Here is a 22,757-nt window from a genome sequence, read left to right on the forward strand (position 1 = left end):
GGATGTGGAGAAAAAGGAACCCTCATACACTGCTGGTGGGGCTGTAAATTGGTACAGCCACTCTGGAAAACAGAATGGAGATTCCTCAAAAAACTAAGAATGGATCTACCATATGATCCAGCAATCCCTCTACTGGGTATTTACCCCAAAGACTTGAAAACCCGTATTCTTAAAGATATTTGCACACCGATGTCAATAACAGCATTCTTCACGGTGGTCAGGACACGGAAGCAACTGAAGTGTCCTACGATAGATGATTGGCTGTGGTACATATGTACAATGGAATGTTACTCAGCTATAAGAAGAGATGAAATACTGCCATTTGCGACAACATGGGTGGCCCTCAAGACAATCGTAAAAGTGAAATAAGCCAGACAGAAAAATTTAAAAATCACGTGGTATCATTTATATGTGGGATATAAACCTAAAAGCAACAAATAAGCAAGACAAACAAACAGAGACTCATGGACATGGACAATAGAGTAGTGATTACCAGAGAGTAGGGGTTGGGGAGGAGGGGAGAAGTAGATGGAGTAAAGGGAGTCAAATAGAGGTTAGTAGGAGAGTGCGAAGTGGCTAAAGGGGATCAAATACATGGTAGTTAAAGGAAACTGGACTTTGGGTGGTAATCACACAATAGAATATATAGATGTCAAATTATAATGTACACCTGAAAATTATATAATCATATTAACCAATGTTACCCCAATAAACTTAATAAAAAAATAAAAATAAATGAAAAATGAAAATTTGAATGGGTTTGCCAAAAAGAGAGAGCTTTGTTAAAGAAAAAGGGCGGTGGGGGGAGAAAAAATATACACAATTTTTGTTTCTCTATAAAAAGAAACTTACTGTATAAATAATGACTGAATCAACTACAGATTGTCTGCAGGTTATTTAATTTGTCATCATACATGGCTGCCTAAAAAGACAGAAAATAAACCATCCAGAGAGCCCTCCAAAGTATTTGTTACACTATACTTCATACATCTTAAAACATCGTTTCCTTAAATTTTATTATAAGGCAATTGAGAAACCAAAAAAAGGACCTTACTGGTATGGTTAATCCATATTCATACTTCATAGAGAACACAAGGTTTTATCCAACTTACTTGTAGGACAGATAGAATCATCAAAAACCTCAGCTTCAGATCCAGACTCATCCTCATCACTCTCCAAGCTGGATTCTTCTTCACTTGATTCATCACTATCCTCATCCTCATCTAAGGAGAGAGGAAAACACTGTTAATAAGAAGAGAAGTTCCTGCGTTAAACTGAATCTCAGATTTTAAAAATATTTTCAATGAGTTAGTCACTAGGAAAATAACAGAGATAAAGAAGAAATGACTCAATACTTTTAGAAGAGGTTAAAGACATAGAGACCATATGCCTGCAGAAGGTTGTACAATTAATTTCAACGCATCAGGTCAGAGAGGGTTGAGACTAGGCTGCCAAACTGTTTATGCTATGACCCACCTAACACACTCTTGAAATTAAATTTTAAAATTCAATTTAAGAATTATATGAAATTATATAGGTCCACAATTCCTAAATCATAGTGCTCTGAAAGCAGAGAAGATGTTCACAATTTATCTGAAGAAATGCTATTTATAATCTTTATTTAACCTACTTAGCATTAATAATAATAATGTATGTCTTGCTACAGAATTACTGAGCTGTTTGATTTAGAGATCCTGCACCAAACTCTGCTGGGGTGTTAGTGACAAAGATTCTCCCTGACCAAACTTGATTCAGGCTCCTCTGAGTCCTCTTTCTGACTAGTCTTTGACCTTGAGCTCTGTCCTTGGCCCATTTAGTCTAGTTTTAGCAAGAATCCTGCTAAGTCAGTTTAGTAAAAATCGCCCACCATTGATATCTGATCAAGTTCCTTATTCTCTGCCCTCAATATCTGACCACTCTGGCCTTCCTTCAGCCAAAATCCTGTGAAATCAGTTTAGCAAAGGATTACCTCTTAACAATTTTCCATCCACTGACCTCCACTCTGCTCTTTGGCTATAAATCTCTACTTGTCTTTGTTATATTCAGAGTCAAGCTGATTTCTCTCCCTTCCTACAAAATCCCATTGTAGTTGTCCCCCGTAAATAAAGTCTGCTTTATTATTCTTTAACAAGTATTATGAATAATTTCTTTAACAATGTTACATATGATATCTTTTATAAAATATAAAGAATTTTGAATAGTAAAACACATCTGCCCCCAAGAGTTTTGGATAAGGAATTGTAGAACGCCCACACCCAATTCTGCCCCATTTTTTTAAAAAAACACCTTGAAGACTTCTGTGAACCACAGATCATCAATTAGCAATTTCAATTTTACAGAACATCAAGTTGGAGATAAGAGGTACACCTCATAATCTCTAGAAGATTTCTTAAATTTAAGCTCTCTCTTAAAATTACTTTAAGTGATCTGTACCATCTTATGAAATGAGTCATCAAACTTTAAAATAATATCTTAAAATTCTTACATAGACTTCTGCTTTTAGGAAGATGAGGTAGGCCTACTTTTCCTGATTCCTCCCACTAAATACAGCTAAAGACTCTGAATAGTATAAGTAAAAAAAACCTTAAGGCAGATAAACTATTAATATTATAAACTGAATATTATAAGTAAAAAAAAAAATAAGAAGGCAGATAAACTATGCACCTCAGAACCTGAGGAACAACACTGTGGTGAGTTCTCAGTGTCTTCTTTTTGCCTCATATACTTCAGACTTGGAGATGAATAAATTAGTGACTGTAAACACCAACAAGCACAGATATAAAAAGGCCCCATAAGAGCCTATTCTCTCTAGCCAAATGACCAGTAAAGAGGTAGCCTAGCAAGACAGAAAACTTTTAGACAATACTCCCATCACCCATCACATAAAAAACAAAACAAAACAAAACTGTGGTCCCACTCCCACCCACGGCAAAGCCAAGTAGGGAGCCTAGACATCTACCCTTGCAAAGTTGTAATGAGGCACACCAACATTCCCACCAGGATGGTGTTAGAGAAGTCCGAATAGGGAATAGAAATTTTCATTACTTCTGTCTGGTAATCAGTCTACTCCTGCACCATTAAGATGTCTGTAGAGACCCCATAGGTAACCTGAACTTTTACTCTCACTTGGCAGTAAAAAGGTTCCCTTATCCCTCTCCACAGAGGCAGTGTCCGAAGAGCCCTAGTGTAGAGTCAGGATTTTCAACTCTGCCCAGAGCCACCAAGGCCATCCCCAGCACATCATCAGTAGAGACTATGTGAGGGAGCTGGAATTCCATCTGCATATGGCAGTAAGTAGGAGATCCCCTTTCTGCTAGGTGACTATAAGAGCTGAGTATCTCCACCTGGCAGTAAGAAGCAGGCACCCATCCTTTTCTCTGGCAAAGCAGTGTTAGAGAAAGCCAAGTAAAACAGAAGATTTTAATGAGATACAGAGTCTCATAACATAATATGAAAGTTTCTGGGTTTCAATAGAAAGTCACTCATCATCCCAAGTACCAGGGAGATCTCCAACTGAATACAAAAAAAAGAAACCATAAATGCCAACACTAAGATGACAGAAGTGTTAGAATTATTTGACAAAGTATTTAAAACAGCCATGATAAAAATGCTTCGATGAGCAAATATGAATACACTTGAAGCAAAAATGAAAAAAAGAAAACTGCAAAGCTTCACTAAATACAGTCTCAGGAAAAAAAAAAAAACAAAGAAAAAAGAAAAGCTATAAAGAGGAAGTAAGTAGAAATTTTATTTTAAACTATAATTACTAGAATAAAAACTCAATGAATAAGATCAACATCAGAATGGGGAAAACAGAGAAAGAATCAGTGAACTTGAAAATAGAACAATAGACATTCATCAACTTGAACAACTGAAAGTAAATAGACTGCAAAATGAACAAACCAAACCCAAACCCCAGAGCCTCAGGGACCTATGAGACTATAATGAAAGATTTAACATTCATGCCACTGGAATACCAGAAGGAATGAAGACAGAGGGAATCTTTAAAAGTACTTGAAGATATAATGGTTGAAAACTTCTAAAATTTGGCAAAAGACATAAACCTGCAGATTAAATAAGCTGACTAAATCCAAAGGAGGAAAAGCTCAAAGGAGTCTACACTAAGACAGATAACAGTCAAATTCTGAAAATTAAAGACAAAAAGCAAATCTTGAAGGCAGTGAGAAAAAAGTGATACTTTACCTGTAGAGGATAAACAATTGAGTATCAGAGTGTTTCTCACCAAGAAAAAAGAATTTTAAAAAAACGAGGATAGTTTAAGGGTCCTCTGGGACAACTGTACAACATTCACATCATAGGGTATTAGAAGGAGAAAAGAGAGCGCAAGGAATTGAAAGATTATTTGAAGAAATAATGATGAAAACTATCTCTGACCTGGTGAAGGAAATAGACATACAAGGCCAGGAAGAACAGAGAGTCCCAAACAAAATGAACCTGAACAGGCCCACACCAAGGCACATCATAATGAAAATGCCAAAGATTAAAAACAAAGAAAGAATCTTAAAAGCAAAAAGAAAAAAGCAATTAGTTATCTACAAAGGAGTTCCCAAAAGACTGTCAGCTGATTTCTCAGCAGAAACTTTGCAGGCCAGAAGGGACTGGCACAAAATTTTCATCTACAAAGTCCCAAAAGACTGTCAGCTGATTTCTCAGCAGAAACTTTGCAGGCCAGAAGGGACTGGCACAAAATATTCAAAGTGATAAAAGACAAGGACCTATAACCAAGGCTACTCTACCCATCAAAGCTATCATTTAGAATAGCTTTTCTGAGCAGAGTAGTCCTGGTTTTAGAACGTCCCAGACAAGAAAAAGCTAAAGGAGTTCATCATGAACAAACCAGCATTACAAGAAATGTTAAAGAGACAAGAAGAAGGAGAAAGAAGGAGGAGGAGGAGGAGAAAAAGTAGGGGGGGGAAAGGCCAAAAATATGAATAACAAAATGGCAATAACTACATATCTATCAACAATTGCTTTAAATGTAAATAGATTTAATGTTCCAATCAAAAGACATAGAGTGGCTGAATGGATAAGAAAATAAGACCCTTATATACATTGCCTACAAGAGAGTCACTTCAGATAGAAAGGTAGAGAGGTAGAATATATTTCATGAAAATGGAAACAAAAACAAAGAACTAGAGTAGCAATATTTATATAAGACAAAATAGACTTTATTTTGACATTATGTGTTTTCTTCTTCTTTTTTTTCTTTCAAAATAAACTTTCAAATAAAGGTTATAGCAAGAGACAAAGAAGGTCCCAGTAATCCCACTTCTGGGCATTTATCTGAAGAAATACAAAACACTAATTTGAAAAGACATGCATCTACATGTTCATTGCAGCATTATTTACAATAGCCAAGATATGGAAGTAATCTGTGTCCATCAATAGACAAATAGATACAGAAGAAGTTGTACATATACACAATGGAATATTACTTAGCCATAAAAAAGAATGAAATCTTGTCATCTGGAATAACATGGATGGACCTAGAGAGCATTATACTAAATAAGTCAGAGAGAGAAAGACAAATACCGTATGATTTCATTTAAATCTAAAAAATAAAATAAACACAAAACAGAAACAATCTCATAGATACAGAGAATATTTTGATGGTCGCCAAATGGGGGAAAGAGGAAAAGTAATTAAGAAGTACAAAGTAGTAGTTATAAAAGTCATGAAGATGTAAAGGAATATAGTCAATAATATTGTAATCCCTATGTACGGTGTCAGATAGTGTCAGATGTAATACCTACATATGGGTACTAGATTTATTGGGGTGATCACTTTGTAAATTATATAAATGTCTAATTACTATATTGTACACCTGAAACTAATATTTTATGTCAACAGTAATTGAAAAATTAAAAAATTATTATAAAGAAATAAAAGGAATCTTTGAACATCAGGAAAAAAGAAAGAACATGGTAAGCAAAAATGTAGATAAATACAATAGGCTTTCTTCCTCTCTTTCAGTGTTCAAATTATGTTTGATGATTGAAGCCAAAATTATAACATTGTCTGATATGGTTATAGATATACCTAGAGGAAATACTCAACATAATAATAATATAATAAAAATAGTATGATGGAGATAAAGGGATATAAAGATAGGTAAGAATTCTTAAACTGGTAAAGTGATGATATTGGTGGACTCGAATAAATTATGTATATATAACATAATATATAGAACAACCACTTAAAATATTATACAAAGAAATACACTCAAAAACACAAGACAAAATTAAAATGGAATTCTAAAAAATGTTCAAGTAACCCACAGGAGGATAGGAAAAAGGGAAAAAAGACATAAACAGAGAATAAGAACAAATTTAAAAATGATAGATTTAAAACCAAATATATCAAATATAAATGATTTAAATACACCAATTAAAAGACAGAGTAGATGAAAAACATTATCTAACCATATGCTTCACTTCATATATCTACACATATATATATATATTTCACTCCAAATATGTATACATACATATATTTATATTCAAGTTGAAAATAAAAAGAGAGAAAAGATATATCGTGAAAATATTAATCAAAGCAAAGCAGGAGTGGCTAAATTAATATCAGATAAAATAGACTTCAGAGCATAGAAAATCACTAGAGACAAAGTAAAACCTTGTATAATGATAAGTGTCAAGATGCCATGACAATCCTATATGTGTATACATAAAACGACAGCTGCAAAATATGTAAAGCATAAACTAGTAGAAATAAAAAGAAAAATAGACAAATCCATAATTATACCTGGAGACGTCAACCCCCATCTCTCAACATTGAATAGGATGACTATACAGAAAATCAGTAAGAATATAGAAGACCCGAACAGCACCATCAACCAACAGAACTAGTTGATAATAATAGAACACTTCACCCAAAATAGCAGAATACACATACTTTGCAAGTGCCCACAGAACATATACCAAGACAGACCATTAAACCACATGTAGACCAAGAACAAATCTCAACAACTATAAAAGAATTGAAATTGTACAGAATGTGTTCTCTGACCACAATAGAATCAAACAAGAAATTAATAACAGAAAGATAACAGAAAAATCTCAAAACACTCAGACCTAAACAACATACTTCTATATAATCCATGGAGCCCAGAAGACACCTCAGTGTAAATTTTAAGACTATATTGACCTGAATTAAAATGAAAATGCAACTTATTATAATTTGTGGAATATAGTTAAAGCAATGTCGAGAAAGAAATTTAAAGTGCCATATTAGAAAAGAGGACAAGTCTCAAACTAATAATTTAAGCTCCCACCTGAAAATCTCAAAACAGAAGTGCAAAATAAATCTAAAGCAAGCAATAGGAGGGTAACAATGAAGATAACAGTAGAAATCAATAAAATTGAAAGCAGAAAAACAATAGACAAAATCACTTATATGAAGAGCCCATTTATTCTCAAGATCAATCGAACTGACAAACCTCCAGCCAGTGTAAATAAATAAATAAATAAAATAGTGAACAAACAAGTTACCAGTGTAAAGAATGCAAGAGATGATATTACTACAAACCCACACTGCATGTTTTAAAAGATAACAAGGAAATATAATGAACATCTTGATGCACATAAATTAGGCAACTTAGATGAAATAGACCAATTCCCCAAAGATACTATCACAACTCACTCAATATGAAATAGATAACAACTATTAAGAATATTGAATTTGTAATTTTAAAACTCCTCTGAAGAAATCTACTGGTCTAAATAGTTTCACTAGAGAACTCTACAAAACACTTAAGGAAGAATTACCGCTCTCTACACAATACCTTCCAGAAAATCAAAGAGGAGAGAAAACTTCCAAATTCTCATTCTGGAGCTAGTATCATCCTGATACTAAAACCAAACAAAGACAGTACAAAAATAATAATAATAATAAAACTACAGATCAATGATCCTCATGAACACAGACAAAATTTCTTAATAAAATTGCTTAATAATATTCGCAAATAGAATTATGCAATATATAAAAAGAATCATATGCTATACCACGGGAGTTTTATTTCAAGGGTGCAAGTCTGAATCAATAATCAGTGAATGTAACCCATCATATTAAAAAAAATCATATAATCACATAATCATCAATCAATGCAGAAAAGCATCTGACAAAATCCAATACCCACTCATGATAAAAAAAAAAAAAAACTCATGAAAAATAGGAACAGAATGGAACTTCCTCTGTGAAATACCTACCAGGTAGCATATTTAATGGTGAAAGATTGAATGCTTTTCTCTGCTAATATTGGGAATAAGGAAAGGATATCAGCTCTCAGCATTCTATTTCACTATAGTACTGAGTGTTCTAAATAGCACAATAAGGCAAGAAAAGGAAATTGGCACACAGATCAGAAATTAATACATTTCTCCTATTTGCAGATGAAATATATTATCCTAGAAATGCCTAAGAAATCTATCAAAAACTTCTAAATTAATAAATGAGGTCATAAGATATGAGATAAAAATCTAAAAAGCAATCGTCTTTTTATATACAAGTGGTCCTTGATTTACAGTGGGATACATGAACTCATCATAAGTTGAAAATATTTTAAATTAAAAATGCATTTAACACTACACTGTAGAGTATCATTTTTCTATCCTCATGATCATGTGGCTGACTGGAAGATGTGGCTCACTGCCACCACTCAGCATCATTAGAGAATATTGTACTGCATATTGCTAGCCTGGGAAAATATCAAAATCCAAAATTTGAAGTACAGTTTCTACTGCATGTATATTGCTTTTGCACCATGGTAAAGTCAAAAAATTGTAAGTTAATCAGGGACCGTCTGCAGTAGCGTGAGCATGTGGCACTGAGATTAAAAAATAAAATAGCATTTTAAATCGCTCAAAAAATGGAAATATTTAGGTATAAATCTAACAAAACATTAACATGAATTGTATGTTGAAACTACACAATGCTGACAGAGAAATCAAAGCTCTAATAAATATATACTGTGTTCACACAACATAATAAAGATGCCAATTCTCCACAAATTGATATAAAGGTTTAACACAATTAAACCTATCAAAATTCCAACAAGATTTTTTTGTTGTTGGAAATATGAAAATTATTCTAAATATGAAAATTATTCTAAAATATGGAAAGATAAAGGAAGAAGAATAGCTAAAACAATGTTAAAAAAGAATAAAGGGGGAGGAACTAGTATACCTGATTTCAGGACTCAATAGCTACTGTAATCAAGACTGTAGTATTGGTGGAGAGATAACATACAGATCAATAGAACATAATAGATAATCCAGAAATAGATCCACAGAAATAGGCCCAAATGATTTTTGACAAAGATCAAAAGCAATTCAATGGAAGAGCAATAGTCTTTTTAACAAACGGAGCTAGAAAAGTTAGACAGTCATAGGAGAAAAAAAAAAAAACCTTGACCTAAGTCTTAAAACCTCACAAAAAAATTAAAACCAAATGGACCATGGACTTAAATGTAAATGTAAAATTATAAAACTATTATAAAACACAGGAGAAAATCTTTGGGACCTAAAGCTAGACAAAATTCTTAGACCTAATACCAAAACAAGATCCATAAAAGGAAAAATTGACAAATTGGACATCAACAAAGTTAAAAACTGTTGTCCCAAAAAGATCCTGTTAAGAGAATGAAAAGACAAGCTACATATTGGGAGAAAATCTTTGCAAACCATATATCTGACACAGAACTAGTATGTAGAGTATATAAAGAATTCTCAAAATTCAACAGTACGAAAGCAAACAATCCTGTTCAAACATAGGCAAAAGCCATGGAGACATTTTACCAAAGATATACAGTTGACAAATAAACAATTGAAAAGACATGCTTGTTAAATGAAACTACTCTATGCTATCTCATACCAGGTACACACAGATACACACACACAAACTCCAGATGGTTAGAGACCTAAAAGGTTTATATCTTCTCCTTTTTAACCTCCACAATGTCACTAAATTGTCTATTTTGTGATTTTTAAAAGTGTCTAATATATCCCTTAGTTATTTATTTCATGTTAATGAGAAAACTAGTATCATATATAAAAGATAAATACAAACCAGCATCTCCTTCAACCTCCTTTTTCTTTACCCGCTTAATCCTCTTCTTTAGAACTTTCATGAGGAAGTTGGCAAATTTATTGTTTTCTCCAAGGGCTGTTTGGAAACCAGCATAAAGCGCCTTTTCTTGTTCCTGGAGCTTATTGATTTCATTCTTTTTCTCTTCCATTTCTTTAAGAGTTTCATTTATTTTCCACTAAATGAACAAAAACAAAAACAAATGATAAAATATTTCTGATAAACTGGGTTCAGAGAATAACGCATATCACAATGTTAAGGGTACAGTTCTTTACACATTTTTTAAAATTTCTTCATAGAAGTTTATATTTCTGATATTTACAGAGCCATCATATATTTGGTTAAATTTTATAGTTCTTTTGTAAAAAAAAAAAAAAGAAAAAAAATCCAAATAGTTAAGTTCAGAATCGAATAAGATCAGTTTTTAAATGTTTAGATTCCTCAAAAAATCTAAATTAATTAAATTGAAATTTTTACTGATATGTGAATGTCAACTAATATTTCTGTGTGTATGGTCTGAAAAATAAAAGTTTTTTTCATAACTATATATGATAACTAAAATGAGAAGCTACATTGCATCTTAGGAAAGCTGATATATCTAAAAATGGATATCTCTATTCAGTATGTAATATCTATTTAGAATCTTTCTTCCTTTAAGACAAAGGTGATATAATTTACCTCTTTAAATTTAATATACATATATAAGAAATAAAGAAACTTAATTTTCTATAATATTTAATTATATATTACTCTGAAAATAGCTATCATATTTAAGAAACTCACCAAATTTTTTTCCAGTTATATTCATAAGGATGGCATATAATCAAAACTCAACTGTATATGGTAGCTAGTGACAACAAAAATATAAACTTTTGAAGTCCACAGATAAACTATAAGGCTCACTTTTGAAAATTTTATTCTACCTTACAGAATACACCAAATTCACTAAAAAATCTGACTTACTTTTCTCTGACCAAGGATACCAAAAACAGAGAGCAAGCAAGAATAATGGGGAAAGAAGAAAGGAGAGAAGACAAGAAAGGGATGAAGACTAGAACAAGGGAGGAAATTTAGTTGAGAAAAACAAAGAAGAACCAAGTTCCCTCCATAACTAAGGGCACAGCCAGCTAGCATTCTCCTGCCTGTTCATACTTGCATGTCCTGTTCTTCTTTGTCTAATGAATTAACACGCTCTTGAAGTATGTTCTCCTGTTTTTCAAAATTCTTGAGGAGAAGGATTTCTTGAAATAATGTGACATGGTGCAGGTCAGATAATTTCATCTGAGTATCTAGTTTCAGTTTCTGATGTCTCAGGAGATGGAGTTCTGCATCAAAAGTGATAGTCAGTTCTTTGATCTGAAGTGAAAAAAGATTTGAGGATATATTAGAAAAACAGGTAAAGATATTCTTTAAACTATCTAATACTACTAATTAGTTTGGGTAAAAGCATTTTCTCATTACGCCCTTACTATGGGTGAATTACATGGGTGTGTGTCATTGTATCTAGTCATATAAATCAATTCATCAATGGTCTTAAATTTATAGAAATGAACTTATTTGTCAAGTGGTAGGAACTTTGTAACTACAGTCCTTCCAGCTATTTCTTCACCATTGATAAAGCCATTGATCAAAAATTCCCTTCTTGTCAACGAGAGACAACCATCTGAATGAAAAAATATATTTGCAATGCCTCTGATAAAGGCCTAATATCCAAAATATAAAAAGAACTCACACAACTCAATAACAACAACAACAACAAAAAATGATCCAATTAAAAAATGGGCAGAGGACCCAAACAGACACTTCTCCCAAGAAGACATACAAAAGACCAATAAACATATGAAAAGATGCTCATCATCGCTAGCTATTAGGGAAATGCAAATCAAAACCACAATAAGATACCATCTCACACCTGTTAGAATAGCAATAATCAACAGGACAAGTAATAAGTGTTAGAGAGGATACAGAGTAAAAGGAACCCTCATATACTGCTGGTGGAACTGCAAATTGGTACAGCCACTATGAAAATTAGTATGGAGCTTCCTCAAAAAACTAAGAATTGATCTACCACGTGATCCAGGAATCCCTCTACTGAGTGTTTACTTCAAAGACTTGAAAACTCATATCCCAAAAGATATTTGCATACCAATGTTCATAGCAGCATTATTCATGGTGGCCAAGACATGGAAGCAACCAAAGTGTCCTACAATAGATGATTGGCTAAAGAAGCTGTGGTACGATGGAATATTATTCAGCCATAAGAAGAGATGAAATATTGCCATTTGTGACAACATGGATGGACCTTGAGATAATCATGCTAAGTGAAATAAGCCAGACAGAAAAGGTTGAAAATCACATGATATCACTTATGTGTAGGATATAAACCTAAAAGCAACAAATGAACTAAAGTTGAATATAAGGGTTTTGAGCTAAAGTAAGTTAGCTTTTATTTGATCAACTCCACTGCCAAAAAAAGAGAAAGCCAGAGTTAATCATATATGTGTGTGTGTGTATATATGTGTATCTGTACATATTATATATGCATATACACAGATTCGGTGCAGTTCCTACAAAGTAGCAATAACCTTCTTCTCAGAACCAGAACAACTAATCCTAAAATTGCTATGGAACCTCAAAAGGCTCTGAATAGCTAAGGAAAGCTCAAGAAAGAAAGAGAGAGAGAGTGAGAGAGAGAGAGAGACAGAGGAAGGAAGGAAGGAAGGAAGGAAGGAAGGAAGAATGCTCTTCTTGCTGTACTGAATGGTTTAAGTCAAAGACTGTGAGCTCTTTGATCATAGTGTTTATATCTATCTCCATTATATCCCTACAGTATCTCTACATTGCTTTTCATACAATAAACACCAAAAAATTATTTCCCTCAACTTATTTTGAAAATTTTCAAATCTACAGAACAGTATTTTTAAATAGATAAATATAATCATAGACCCACAGAAATCTGTTTAATCTTATTTTACAAATGAAGAAATTAAGGCTATAGGTGATTTTCCTGAGATCAAAGCTAATTCGTCACAGAGCTAAGAACCTAAGTATCCCAAGTCCTGGTCTAGACCTTATTCCACTGCCATCCTAACAATTTTAAATCCTCGGTTTTGCTCTGACTTTGGCACAGCTTCTCCCCTACCCCATCTCAAAGGAGATGAAGAAATCAAGAGAAAGCCCCGAGGGCTAATTCTCTTGAGGAAACTAATACAACAGGAAGAAGCAAACCATTTCATGTCTTTCTTTAGGCTGTACATGATGAAGAGCCCCAACTGTCAAAAGCTTATAATGAGTGAGGGCCCAGACTGGGGCTGAAGAAGAAGAAGAGGTCTCTGGGTTTGGGGCAGTGAAACTGTCAAAGAATTTCAGCTAGCTTTAAAAATAAATGAAGGAAAAGGAAAAATTAAACTGTATGTAAAGCTATAGACAAAGTGGGCTCCCCTTTAATGCTTGTTCAACAAATCTGAATTATTTTTAAATTTCTGTGGAGTCAGGACTATACTTTTTAGCACAATATCATCCTGAGACTGTACCCCACAGGTGTCCAAGTTTGTAAGGGTTATGCTTGTTTCATTCTCTCTTACCCTAGACAGCCTGTAAGTTGTATGAGAATAGAGAACATGTCCAGCTTGAGTACTGTTGCATTCCTACTAGCTAGCTAGCACTTTCCCTGCTCATAGAATGTCCAATAAATATTTTTTAATTAATAAAATAAATAAATTAGTCAATTAAATCAAAACTTTTTACTAAATATTTACTATATGTCTGGCATTGTACTGGACATTGAGGAAGAGGGGGAGAATCAGAAGTTTATGTGGCCCTTCCCTCAAGAACTATATAACCTAATTTGCAAGACAAAACTAATACACATAAAACAGCAAGTGCAAACCATGATAGGCTGATTGTAGGTACAATTGGAGTTTAGAAAAAGGAGACTATGTAATATAGACAGAAGATTCTGGAGAGGGTTTGGAACTGGGCTAAGTTTTGAATGATGACAATTTTGGAGGGAAGTCATTGCAGGTAGAAGGAAATAGCAAAGGAAAAGGCAGAGCTATGAAATTCATAATTGAGAGGGTAGAGGCGGGAAGCAGAAGAGTGAGAAGATAGGCCTGGATGAAGTAGAGATAACGGGTAAAGAATATGGTTGGGAAGCTATAGGGGATGCTTCATAGGGTGGAGCCGAAAAGGACAGAGTGAGGAAAAGGACTCTGTACAATTGGCGGTGAGGAGCTATTTATCCAGGGAAGATCCTTTTCCCTCCATATTTAGAGCACCTCCTGCACAACTGGCCCCAGGCTCTTTCTGATTTTCCTAGATGTTTTTCTAGCTCCAAACAATTATGACGCCAGTCATCACCATGAACATCCCACTAATGGAGCAAATCACATATTAAAAGCAGAGGGTGGTCTACTTTATCTGGAAGGTTTATAATTGTTCCATCTATCATCTGAAAGCTGCTCCACCACTTTCCTCTTACCATGATTTTAGGTAGATGCCAGTTAACATGGGTTTGTCCATAATGCTTAGTCAGCTTTCCAAAAAGAAAAAAATCGAAAAAATTCCAAAGTCCTGGGCAGAGCACAATGATTTTCAGAAGACCACTGATAGGTAGGAAGCTAAGCCATTAGTGAGTTGTAGGCCGGTCAGGTTTTGGGGAAGGTTAACGTAGAGAAATTTAAAACAAATTAAAAAGAAACTAGAGCTACTTCCCTGCTCCACTCTCTTTCAGCTTTAAATAGGCACAGTCTCACCCCTTACCCTGTTGGTCAAATACTGTTGCATGTATATGTTTTTAATTTCATCCCTCCTCATAATCTCCAATTCCACATCACTTGGATCTGCTTTTTCAAATTCTATTAACTTTGTATTATCTAGACCGAATGATGATGCCTTTGACGATCTAGACACTGAATCTCGTGTGGTCAAATCCCCATCCTTTCCAGAAGAGAGTCTGAGAAATCCTCCGCTTTGGCCTATAGACACTGCCTGTTCCATTTGAGGGGTCTTTTCACTCTTTCTTTCCGTGTTCTGAAGCTTAAAAGTTTGGAGAGTTTGTTCATCATAGTGAAATCTCTTTTCAGGAACTTCTTCCGGGTGTATCTGAGGAATTTGAGGAATGGGGATGTGCTTGGATATGTGAAGAGTTGACTGAATGTTCTTCAGCTCTTGTACCAGGCACTGTATTTCCTCAATGACAGCCACTTTAAGGTCTCTGAGAGAGACGATGCACTTGTTCATATTCATTTTCTTTGTATGGGTCTGATAAAAAAGAACAGAAAAGAAGCAAAATGACAACCACTTCATAATTATGATTTGCTGCTCTCCCATGACTGGTATGCCTAACAAAAATTCAAGATAAAAATTTATTTGATCATTCTTGTTCACTACTGAATTACTCTTCTCTATAGCTTTTAGGCTTTTCCCCGTTTATCCTCTCCAAAAGAAGGAAACAGTCTTGATGTGGCCTCTCATATCTCTCTGCTGGCTTGTAGGGCTGAGTTCCCCTGTCCTCTCCTCCCAAAACTCAGTGGAAGTCCTTCCTGAAGGCTTGTACTCAACCAAGTCCCAGGGAGGGGAAGTGACCTTCTTTGGTCAGGAACAGACAAGTAACTGCCCTTTCCTGATGGAAACTCAAATCTCATTGGCTTAGACTCACTTAGGGTTGCCCAACTAGGGCCAAATTATAATTTAGCCTTTTTCATTCTGTATTTTGGGCATATTATTGCTGTTACTCCTTGTGCAGGCAAGGTTATAATCCTGAATTTCAGTATCATGTCACACCAAGAGATTCCAGGACTCTTCCTTGGTTTCTTCTCCATTTATCTAAGCTCCATGCTCTGTGTCCCTTGTCTCCAGCCACAGGTGCCATACAGGCCCATGTCTCCCTCACTACCACCCTTCTTCCTTGTCTGTGTTTCCTAAATGCCCTTACCAGAGCCTATGGATCCATGCAACCCTGCTCCTGTGTGCCATTAGGCAGCTAGATGCATAGAGAGCTATTAAGAGTTACTTTGCATAAATATACTAATTAAAATAATAAAATGTCAAAAGGCACTTTTCCAAGCAGTCTTAACAAAACTTAAACCTGTATATTTACTATCTATGAAGCAAAAATACTGTAATAAAATAGAGGTAATGCTTTATGTACTCAAGAACAAACCGTTAAAAAGTTAAGGTTTAAACACGAAATCCAGTACTTGGGTAAATGGGGAACCAATTCTGAAGCATCTAGAGGATTGAGAATCAAGCTTAAAAGAACAAGCCCAAACCAGTCAAATGGCTGTAAGGCCTGCCTTCTAAAGGAGCCCTCTTTACACACCAACCCTTTCTATTTTTCCAAATACTACACATACCTAAACACTGGCCACGGGGAGAAGGAATGTATAATACACTATTTTTAAAATCCTTGATACTTTTCAATGATTTCTAATTTAACTACAACAAGAAATGACCACTTATAGAATTTGACCATTGTATTAACCCTATGAGGTAGACTAGACCTGTCTTACTATTGTTAATTGGTACTAATACCCTTTTTACAAACAGTATAACTGAGGCTTAGAGAGATTCACACCAAATCTACAGCTACACATGGATCAATTCCCTCTGAAAACTAGTTGAACAGCTCCTTCACATCAAAGGCTAAAAGGACCACATCAAGATGGGTAGTAGAAGTAGAAATGAGAGAACTGAGGCCTAGATAAACATGAGGAACTTTTCCAGTTCTATATTTCTATGACTAGATATCCTAATGCAGGGGTCCCCAACCCCCAGGCCATGGACTGGTACCGGTTTGTGGCCTGTTAGGAACCGGGCCGCACAGCAGGAGGTGAGCGGGGAGTGAGCAAAGCTTCATCTGTACCTGCAGCCGCTCCCCAGCGCCGGCATCACCGCCTCAGCTCCGAGCAAAGCTTCATCTGTATTTGCAGCCATTCCCCAGCACTAGCATCACTGCCTCAGTTCCACTTCATATCATCAGGCATTAGATTCTCATAAGAGCACCAGTTCCTGGTGCCAAAAAGGTTAGGGACTGCTATTCTACTGGACCAGATAGCAAAATGAGTGGTTTTAGCAGAATTCAATTAAAAATTGAGGTGCCTCTCATTGTCTTACAAGCTGTGAGTAAGTACCATAGAGTCTAGGTGCCCAAGTTCCTCTTCCTTCTTGGCAGCATTTATTCTCATGTGCTCAGGTATCTTATAGTCAGGGGCTGTCTTCAGGTTGAAGTCTCCCATATACATCTGAGCCTCTTTGATGGCTTGAACATCTTTGGGATCTTCATAGTCATCAGCAGGTTTACTCTTGTACCTATGAGAAAAATAGATAACCCAGCTCAAATATAACAATAAACTCTAATTTGTCTACTTTCCTATAGGTATGTAATCAAATGTAATTATGAAACAAAAGTGTAATTCTTAGTCTGTAACGTTACTTTTGTCTAGGTCCAAGCATTTTTTAAAGTTGACTATTTTTAAAGAATACCAAGAAAAATAATAAGTAAATAAATAAATACATTCACCAGACAGTACTGAAATAATCTGAATCATTCCTTGGCTTTGGTTCATTTCAAAGCAACTTACATTAACATTGTTATTTATTCCCACAATAGAAATTAAGCTTTGGGGATGGGGTGGGGGTTTTTATTCACTAGAAAGTTAATTCATTATTTATAGCATAAGTGTTTGTCACAAAATTTGTCATAACATTTCCCAAAGTATTATCTAATTAAAATGATAGCATGAACATATGTGTTTGCCTTTCCCTTTCTCCCCAAATTCCAGGGAAATGATAGTGTAGAGGTACTAAAGGTAATAAGTCATTAGAAAAGCTGAGAATGAAATAGAAAGCCATGAGTAAGTCAGTGATAGTGATACATTTCTAGAAAATAGAAGATAAAATTATATTAATGGATAAACCAAACCAGAGGAAACTGTAGCCCAGAATAATCCCAGGAGTAGTCTATAAAAAGATAAAGATGGTCTTCTTGGTAGAGTTCCTAGAAGGCTCCAAGCACAGAGCGGGGCAAGTATGGAACAGGGAATGGAATGCTAGACATTACTTGGCAAAATAAATTAAAAGGTTTAAAAGGAATGTCTGAACCAGTTGGGCTCTTCCAACTTTCCCATCTCCACACATAGAAAGTAGTAGCAAACTTTATACCTAGACTAAAACTGAAAAATTAATCTCTACAGAACTATCTTTACAGATACCGACCTATCAGCTTGGGAAGTACTAAGGCATCTGGGGTGTAGTCTGGCATCCCATTGTAGGGATCTTCATTGGGAGACCGAAATCTACCTAATTCTTTAAAGTGAACTCTGTCAATCAACATGAATATGTATACACATCTTGCAGTCAGCCCTTTAACAAAACAAACATATACAATAGCAGAGGAAATGCATGGTATCTAATGCATTAATCGACAATACTAAATTTGTAAAATGACACTAAAAGGAAGGATTAATATTTTTTAAAATAAAAGAAAAGAAAGAGAAAGAGAGAGAGCAAGAGCATATACTTCTGGCCATGTTAGAGAAAGAAGGCCCATAATTATCCTCATGCTGGAAGTAACTAGGAAACAACAAAAATATATGAAACAACTACGTTCAAATATTGATAGGCAGCATTCCAAGATCAGGAACAAGACAAGGATGCTCAATCTCCCCACTTCTATTTAACACAATGGAAGTCCTAGCCAGAACAGTTAGAAAAGAAAAAGAAATAAAAGACATCCATATTGGAAAAAAAGAAGTAAAACTTCATTATTTGCAGATGACATATTATATATAGAAAATCTTAAAGACTAATACACTGTTAGAATTAATAAACAAACTCAGTATAGTTGGATACAAAATCTATATATGAAAATCAGTTGTGTTCTTATAAATAATAACAAACTATCAGAAAGAGAAATTAAGAAAAATAATCCTATTTATAAATAAATCAAAAAGAATAAAATACCTAGGAATAAATTTAAGTTAAGGAAGTAAAAACCTCATGTACTAAAAACTTTTAAGACACTGAAATTGAAGACAAATTAATAAACAAACTCAGTATAGTTGGATACAAAATCTATATATGAAAATCAGTTGTGTTCTTATAAATAATAACAAACTATCAGAAAGAGAAATTAAGAAAAATAATCCTATTTATAATAAATCAAAAAGAATAAAATACCTAGGAATAAATTTAACTTAAGGAAGTAAAAACCCCATATACTAAAAACTTTTAAGACACTGAAATTGAAGACAAGAAAATTGAAGAAGACATAAATAAATGGAAAGATAGTCTGTGCTCAGGCACTGGAAGAATTAACAATGCTAAAATGTCCATACTACCCAAAGCCATTTACAGATAGAATGCAATCCCTCTCAAAATTCCCATGACATTTACCACAGAAATAGAAAAAACAATCCTAAAAATTGTGTGGAGCCAAAAAAGACCCTATATAGCCAAAGCAATCTTGATAAAGAAGAATAAAGCTAAAGGCATCATGCTTCCTGATTTCAAATTAATTACAAAGCTATAGTGATCAAAGCAGTATGATATTGGCATAAGAAGAAACACATAAAACACATCAGTGGAGCAGTCCAGAAATAAACCTACACATATATCGACAATTAATTTATATAAATCCAAAGATGTTATGAATACAAAATGTAAAAAAAACCAGTCTCTTCAATAAAAGGTGCACAAAAATCAACTCTAAATCAATTAAAGACTTGAGTGTAAAACCTGAAACCATAAAACTACTATAGAAAACACCCAAGGTAAGCTTCTTGACATTGGTCTTGGTGATGATTTTTTTGATTTGACACCAAAAGCATATGCAAGATAGGCAAAAATAAACAAGTGGGACTACATCAAACTAAAAAGCCTTCACACGAAAAGAATAAGCAAAATGAAAAAGTAACCTACTGAATGGCAGAAAATATTTTAAAAACATATATCTAATAAGGGGTTAATATCCAAAAGATATGAAAGTCATATAACTTAATAGCAAAAAAAAAAAAAAAACTGAATAAAAAAATGGACAGAGGAAGATCTTAATAGACATTTTTCCAATGAAGACATACAGATGGTCAACAGGTATATGAAAAGGAGCTCAACATCACTAATCATCTGAAAAATGCAAATTAAAACCACAATGAAATTTCACCTCACACCTGTTAGAATGGCTATTACCAAAAAGACAAGAGATAAATGTCAGCAAGGATGTGGGGAAAAGGGAACTCTTGTGCATTCTTGATGAAAATGTAAATTGGTGCAGCCGCTATGGAAAACAGTATGGTGGTTCCCCAAAAATTAAAAATAGAACTACCATATGGTCCAGCCACCTACTCCTGGGTATTTATCCCAAAAAAGTAAAAACACTAACTCAAAAAGATATATGCACCCCCATGTCCACTGTAGCATTATTTACAATACCCAAGATATGGAAACAACCTAAATGTCCATCACTGGATGAATGGATAAATAAGTGATACACACACACACACACACACACACACACACACACACACACACACCCCAAAATATTATTCAGAGATAAAAAGAATGTAATCTTGCCATTTGCAGCAACATGAATGGACCTTGAGCACAGTATACTAAGTGAAACAAGTCAGAGAAAGAAAGACAAATTCCATATGATTGCATTTACATGTGGACTATTAAGAAAAAAAGAAAAAGCTCATAGATACAAAGAACAGATTGTTGGTTGCCAGGGGTAGGGGGTGGAGGGTGGGTGAAATGGATAAAGGGCGTCAAAAGGTACAAACCAGTAATGTAAAAAGTAAGTCATGGGGCTGTAATGTATAGCATGATGACTGTAATAATGTTGTATTGCATATTCGTAAATTGCTAAGAGAATACATCTGAAAAGTTCTCATCACAAGAAAAAACTCTTATAACTATGGTGATGGACATTAACTAGACTTATCTTGGTTATCATTTACAATATATACAAATATCAAATCATTATATTGTACAACTTAAACTAATATAATGTTGTATGTCAATTATACCTCATACAGTTTTTAAAAAATGGGGAAAAAAATCAATGAAACTAAGAGCTGTTTTTTTTTTTTGAAAAGATAACCAAAATTGACAAAGCTTTAGCTAGACTCACCAAGAAAGAGAACTCAAATAAAATCAGAAATCCAAAAGGAGACATTATAACTGACCACAGAAATATAAAGGATATGAGACCACTATAAACAATTATACATCAACAAATTGGACAACCTAGTAGAAATGTATAAGTTCTTAGAAACATACAATCTACCAAGACTAAAACATGAAAAAATAGAAAATTTGAACAAACCAGTTACTCGTAAGGAGATTAAATCAGTAATCACAAGCCTTCCAACAAGCAAAAGTCCAGGACCAGATGGCTTCACTCATGAATTCTACAAAATCTTTAAAATATTAATAACATTTCCCTCTCTTCCAAAAAAAAAAAGAATGAAACATTTCCAAATTCATTTTATGAAACCAGTATTACCCAGATACGAAAACCAAACAAGAGCTCTACAAGAAAATTCCAGTAATATTTTTAAAAGGATAATACGCAATGATCAAAAGTGAAATTTATCCTAGGAATGATGATTTAACATTTGAAATCAATCACTGTGACCCGCAATACTAAAGAATAAAAATTTTAAATGATCACCTCAATATATATATAGAAATCATTTGATAAAATTCAGCACACAACCTTGATAAAAAATAAATTTAAAAATCTTTCAACAAACTAAGAATAAAAGGGAATTTCATCAACCTGATAAACTGCTTCTAAAGTCTGGTATCACGTTTGATAATAAAAGACTGAATGCTTTCTCCTTACTTGGGAATAAGACAAGGATATTCACTCTCACCATTTTTATTTGACATTGTAGTGCATATCTGAGACAGTACAATAAATCAAGAAAAAGAAAAGACAAAGAGATTGGAAAGGAAGAACTTATCTTTATTCACATACAACATGATCATATTCAGTAAACACTATAAAGAATCTGAAAAAAAAAACTACTAGACTTAATAAGTGGGCTTAACAAAATCAAATTTAAAAATCAATTGAGAGAACTTCCACTTCCAGGATGATGGAGTAAACTGACGTTTTCCTATTTGGTAAGTACAAATACAAATCCTAGACATTATATATAAAACAATCATAAGATTCTGAAATGTGGAAAAGAGGAGGGAAACCACAGAAAACCTGGGGACTCAAAGAAAGATATGATGGTAAGCAGTCTGGGTTTTCTTTTAGCCTCATATATCCAGACCTGAAGCTAAAGAAAACAGCAACTAAAGAAGGGGTCATGGGAGGGGTTGGGCAAGAAAAAAAGAAGTGAAGAGAATTAAGAGGTACAAATATCCAGTTATAAAATAAATAAGTTACAGAGATGTAATGTACAGCATTGGCAATATAGTCAATAATACTGTAATAACTGTACAAAGATGGATGGTTACTAAATTTGTCATGGTAATCACTTTGTAAAGTATACAGATGTTGAATCACTATGCTGTACGGTTAAGACTAATATAATACTGTATCTCAACTACAGTTAAGGAATAAAACAGCAACTCAGAAACACTAATAGGTTTAGACAACAAAAGCCCAACAAAATCCTGGG

At 34.1% G+C, this 22,757-nt stretch overlaps 1 protein-coding gene across 3 annotated transcripts in view; it reads right to left on the reverse strand.

Annotated features, from left to right (window-relative positions):
• CFAP44 (cilia and flagella associated protein 44) overlaps window positions 1-22,757 on the reverse strand; it is a 114,596-nt gene that overhangs the window by 13,174 nt on the left and 78,665 nt on the right. For all 3 annotated transcript variants that reach the window (XM_025051201.1, XM_006905499.3, XM_025051207.1), the window contains 5 exons: window positions 17,253-17,430; window positions 14,881-15,381; window positions 11,272-11,475; window positions 10,102-10,297; window positions 1,113-1,223 (listed from right to left, as the gene is read on the reverse strand). In XM_025051201.1, coding sequence (XP_024906969.1) covers window positions 1,113-1,223; window positions 10,102-10,297; window positions 11,272-11,475; window positions 14,881-15,381; window positions 17,253-17,430 — 1,190 coding nt within the window. The remainder of the gene's footprint in view (window positions 1-1,112; window positions 1,224-10,101; window positions 10,298-11,271; window positions 11,476-14,880; window positions 15,382-17,252; window positions 17,431-22,757) is intronic.

Source organism: Pteropus alecto, unplaced genomic scaffold, assembly GCF_000325575.1.
Source record: "Pteropus alecto unplaced genomic scaffold, ASM32557v1 scaffold270, whole genome shotgun sequence".
In the NCBI taxonomy this organism is placed as follows: Eukaryota; Metazoa; Chordata; class Mammalia; order Chiroptera; family Pteropodidae; genus Pteropus; species Pteropus alecto.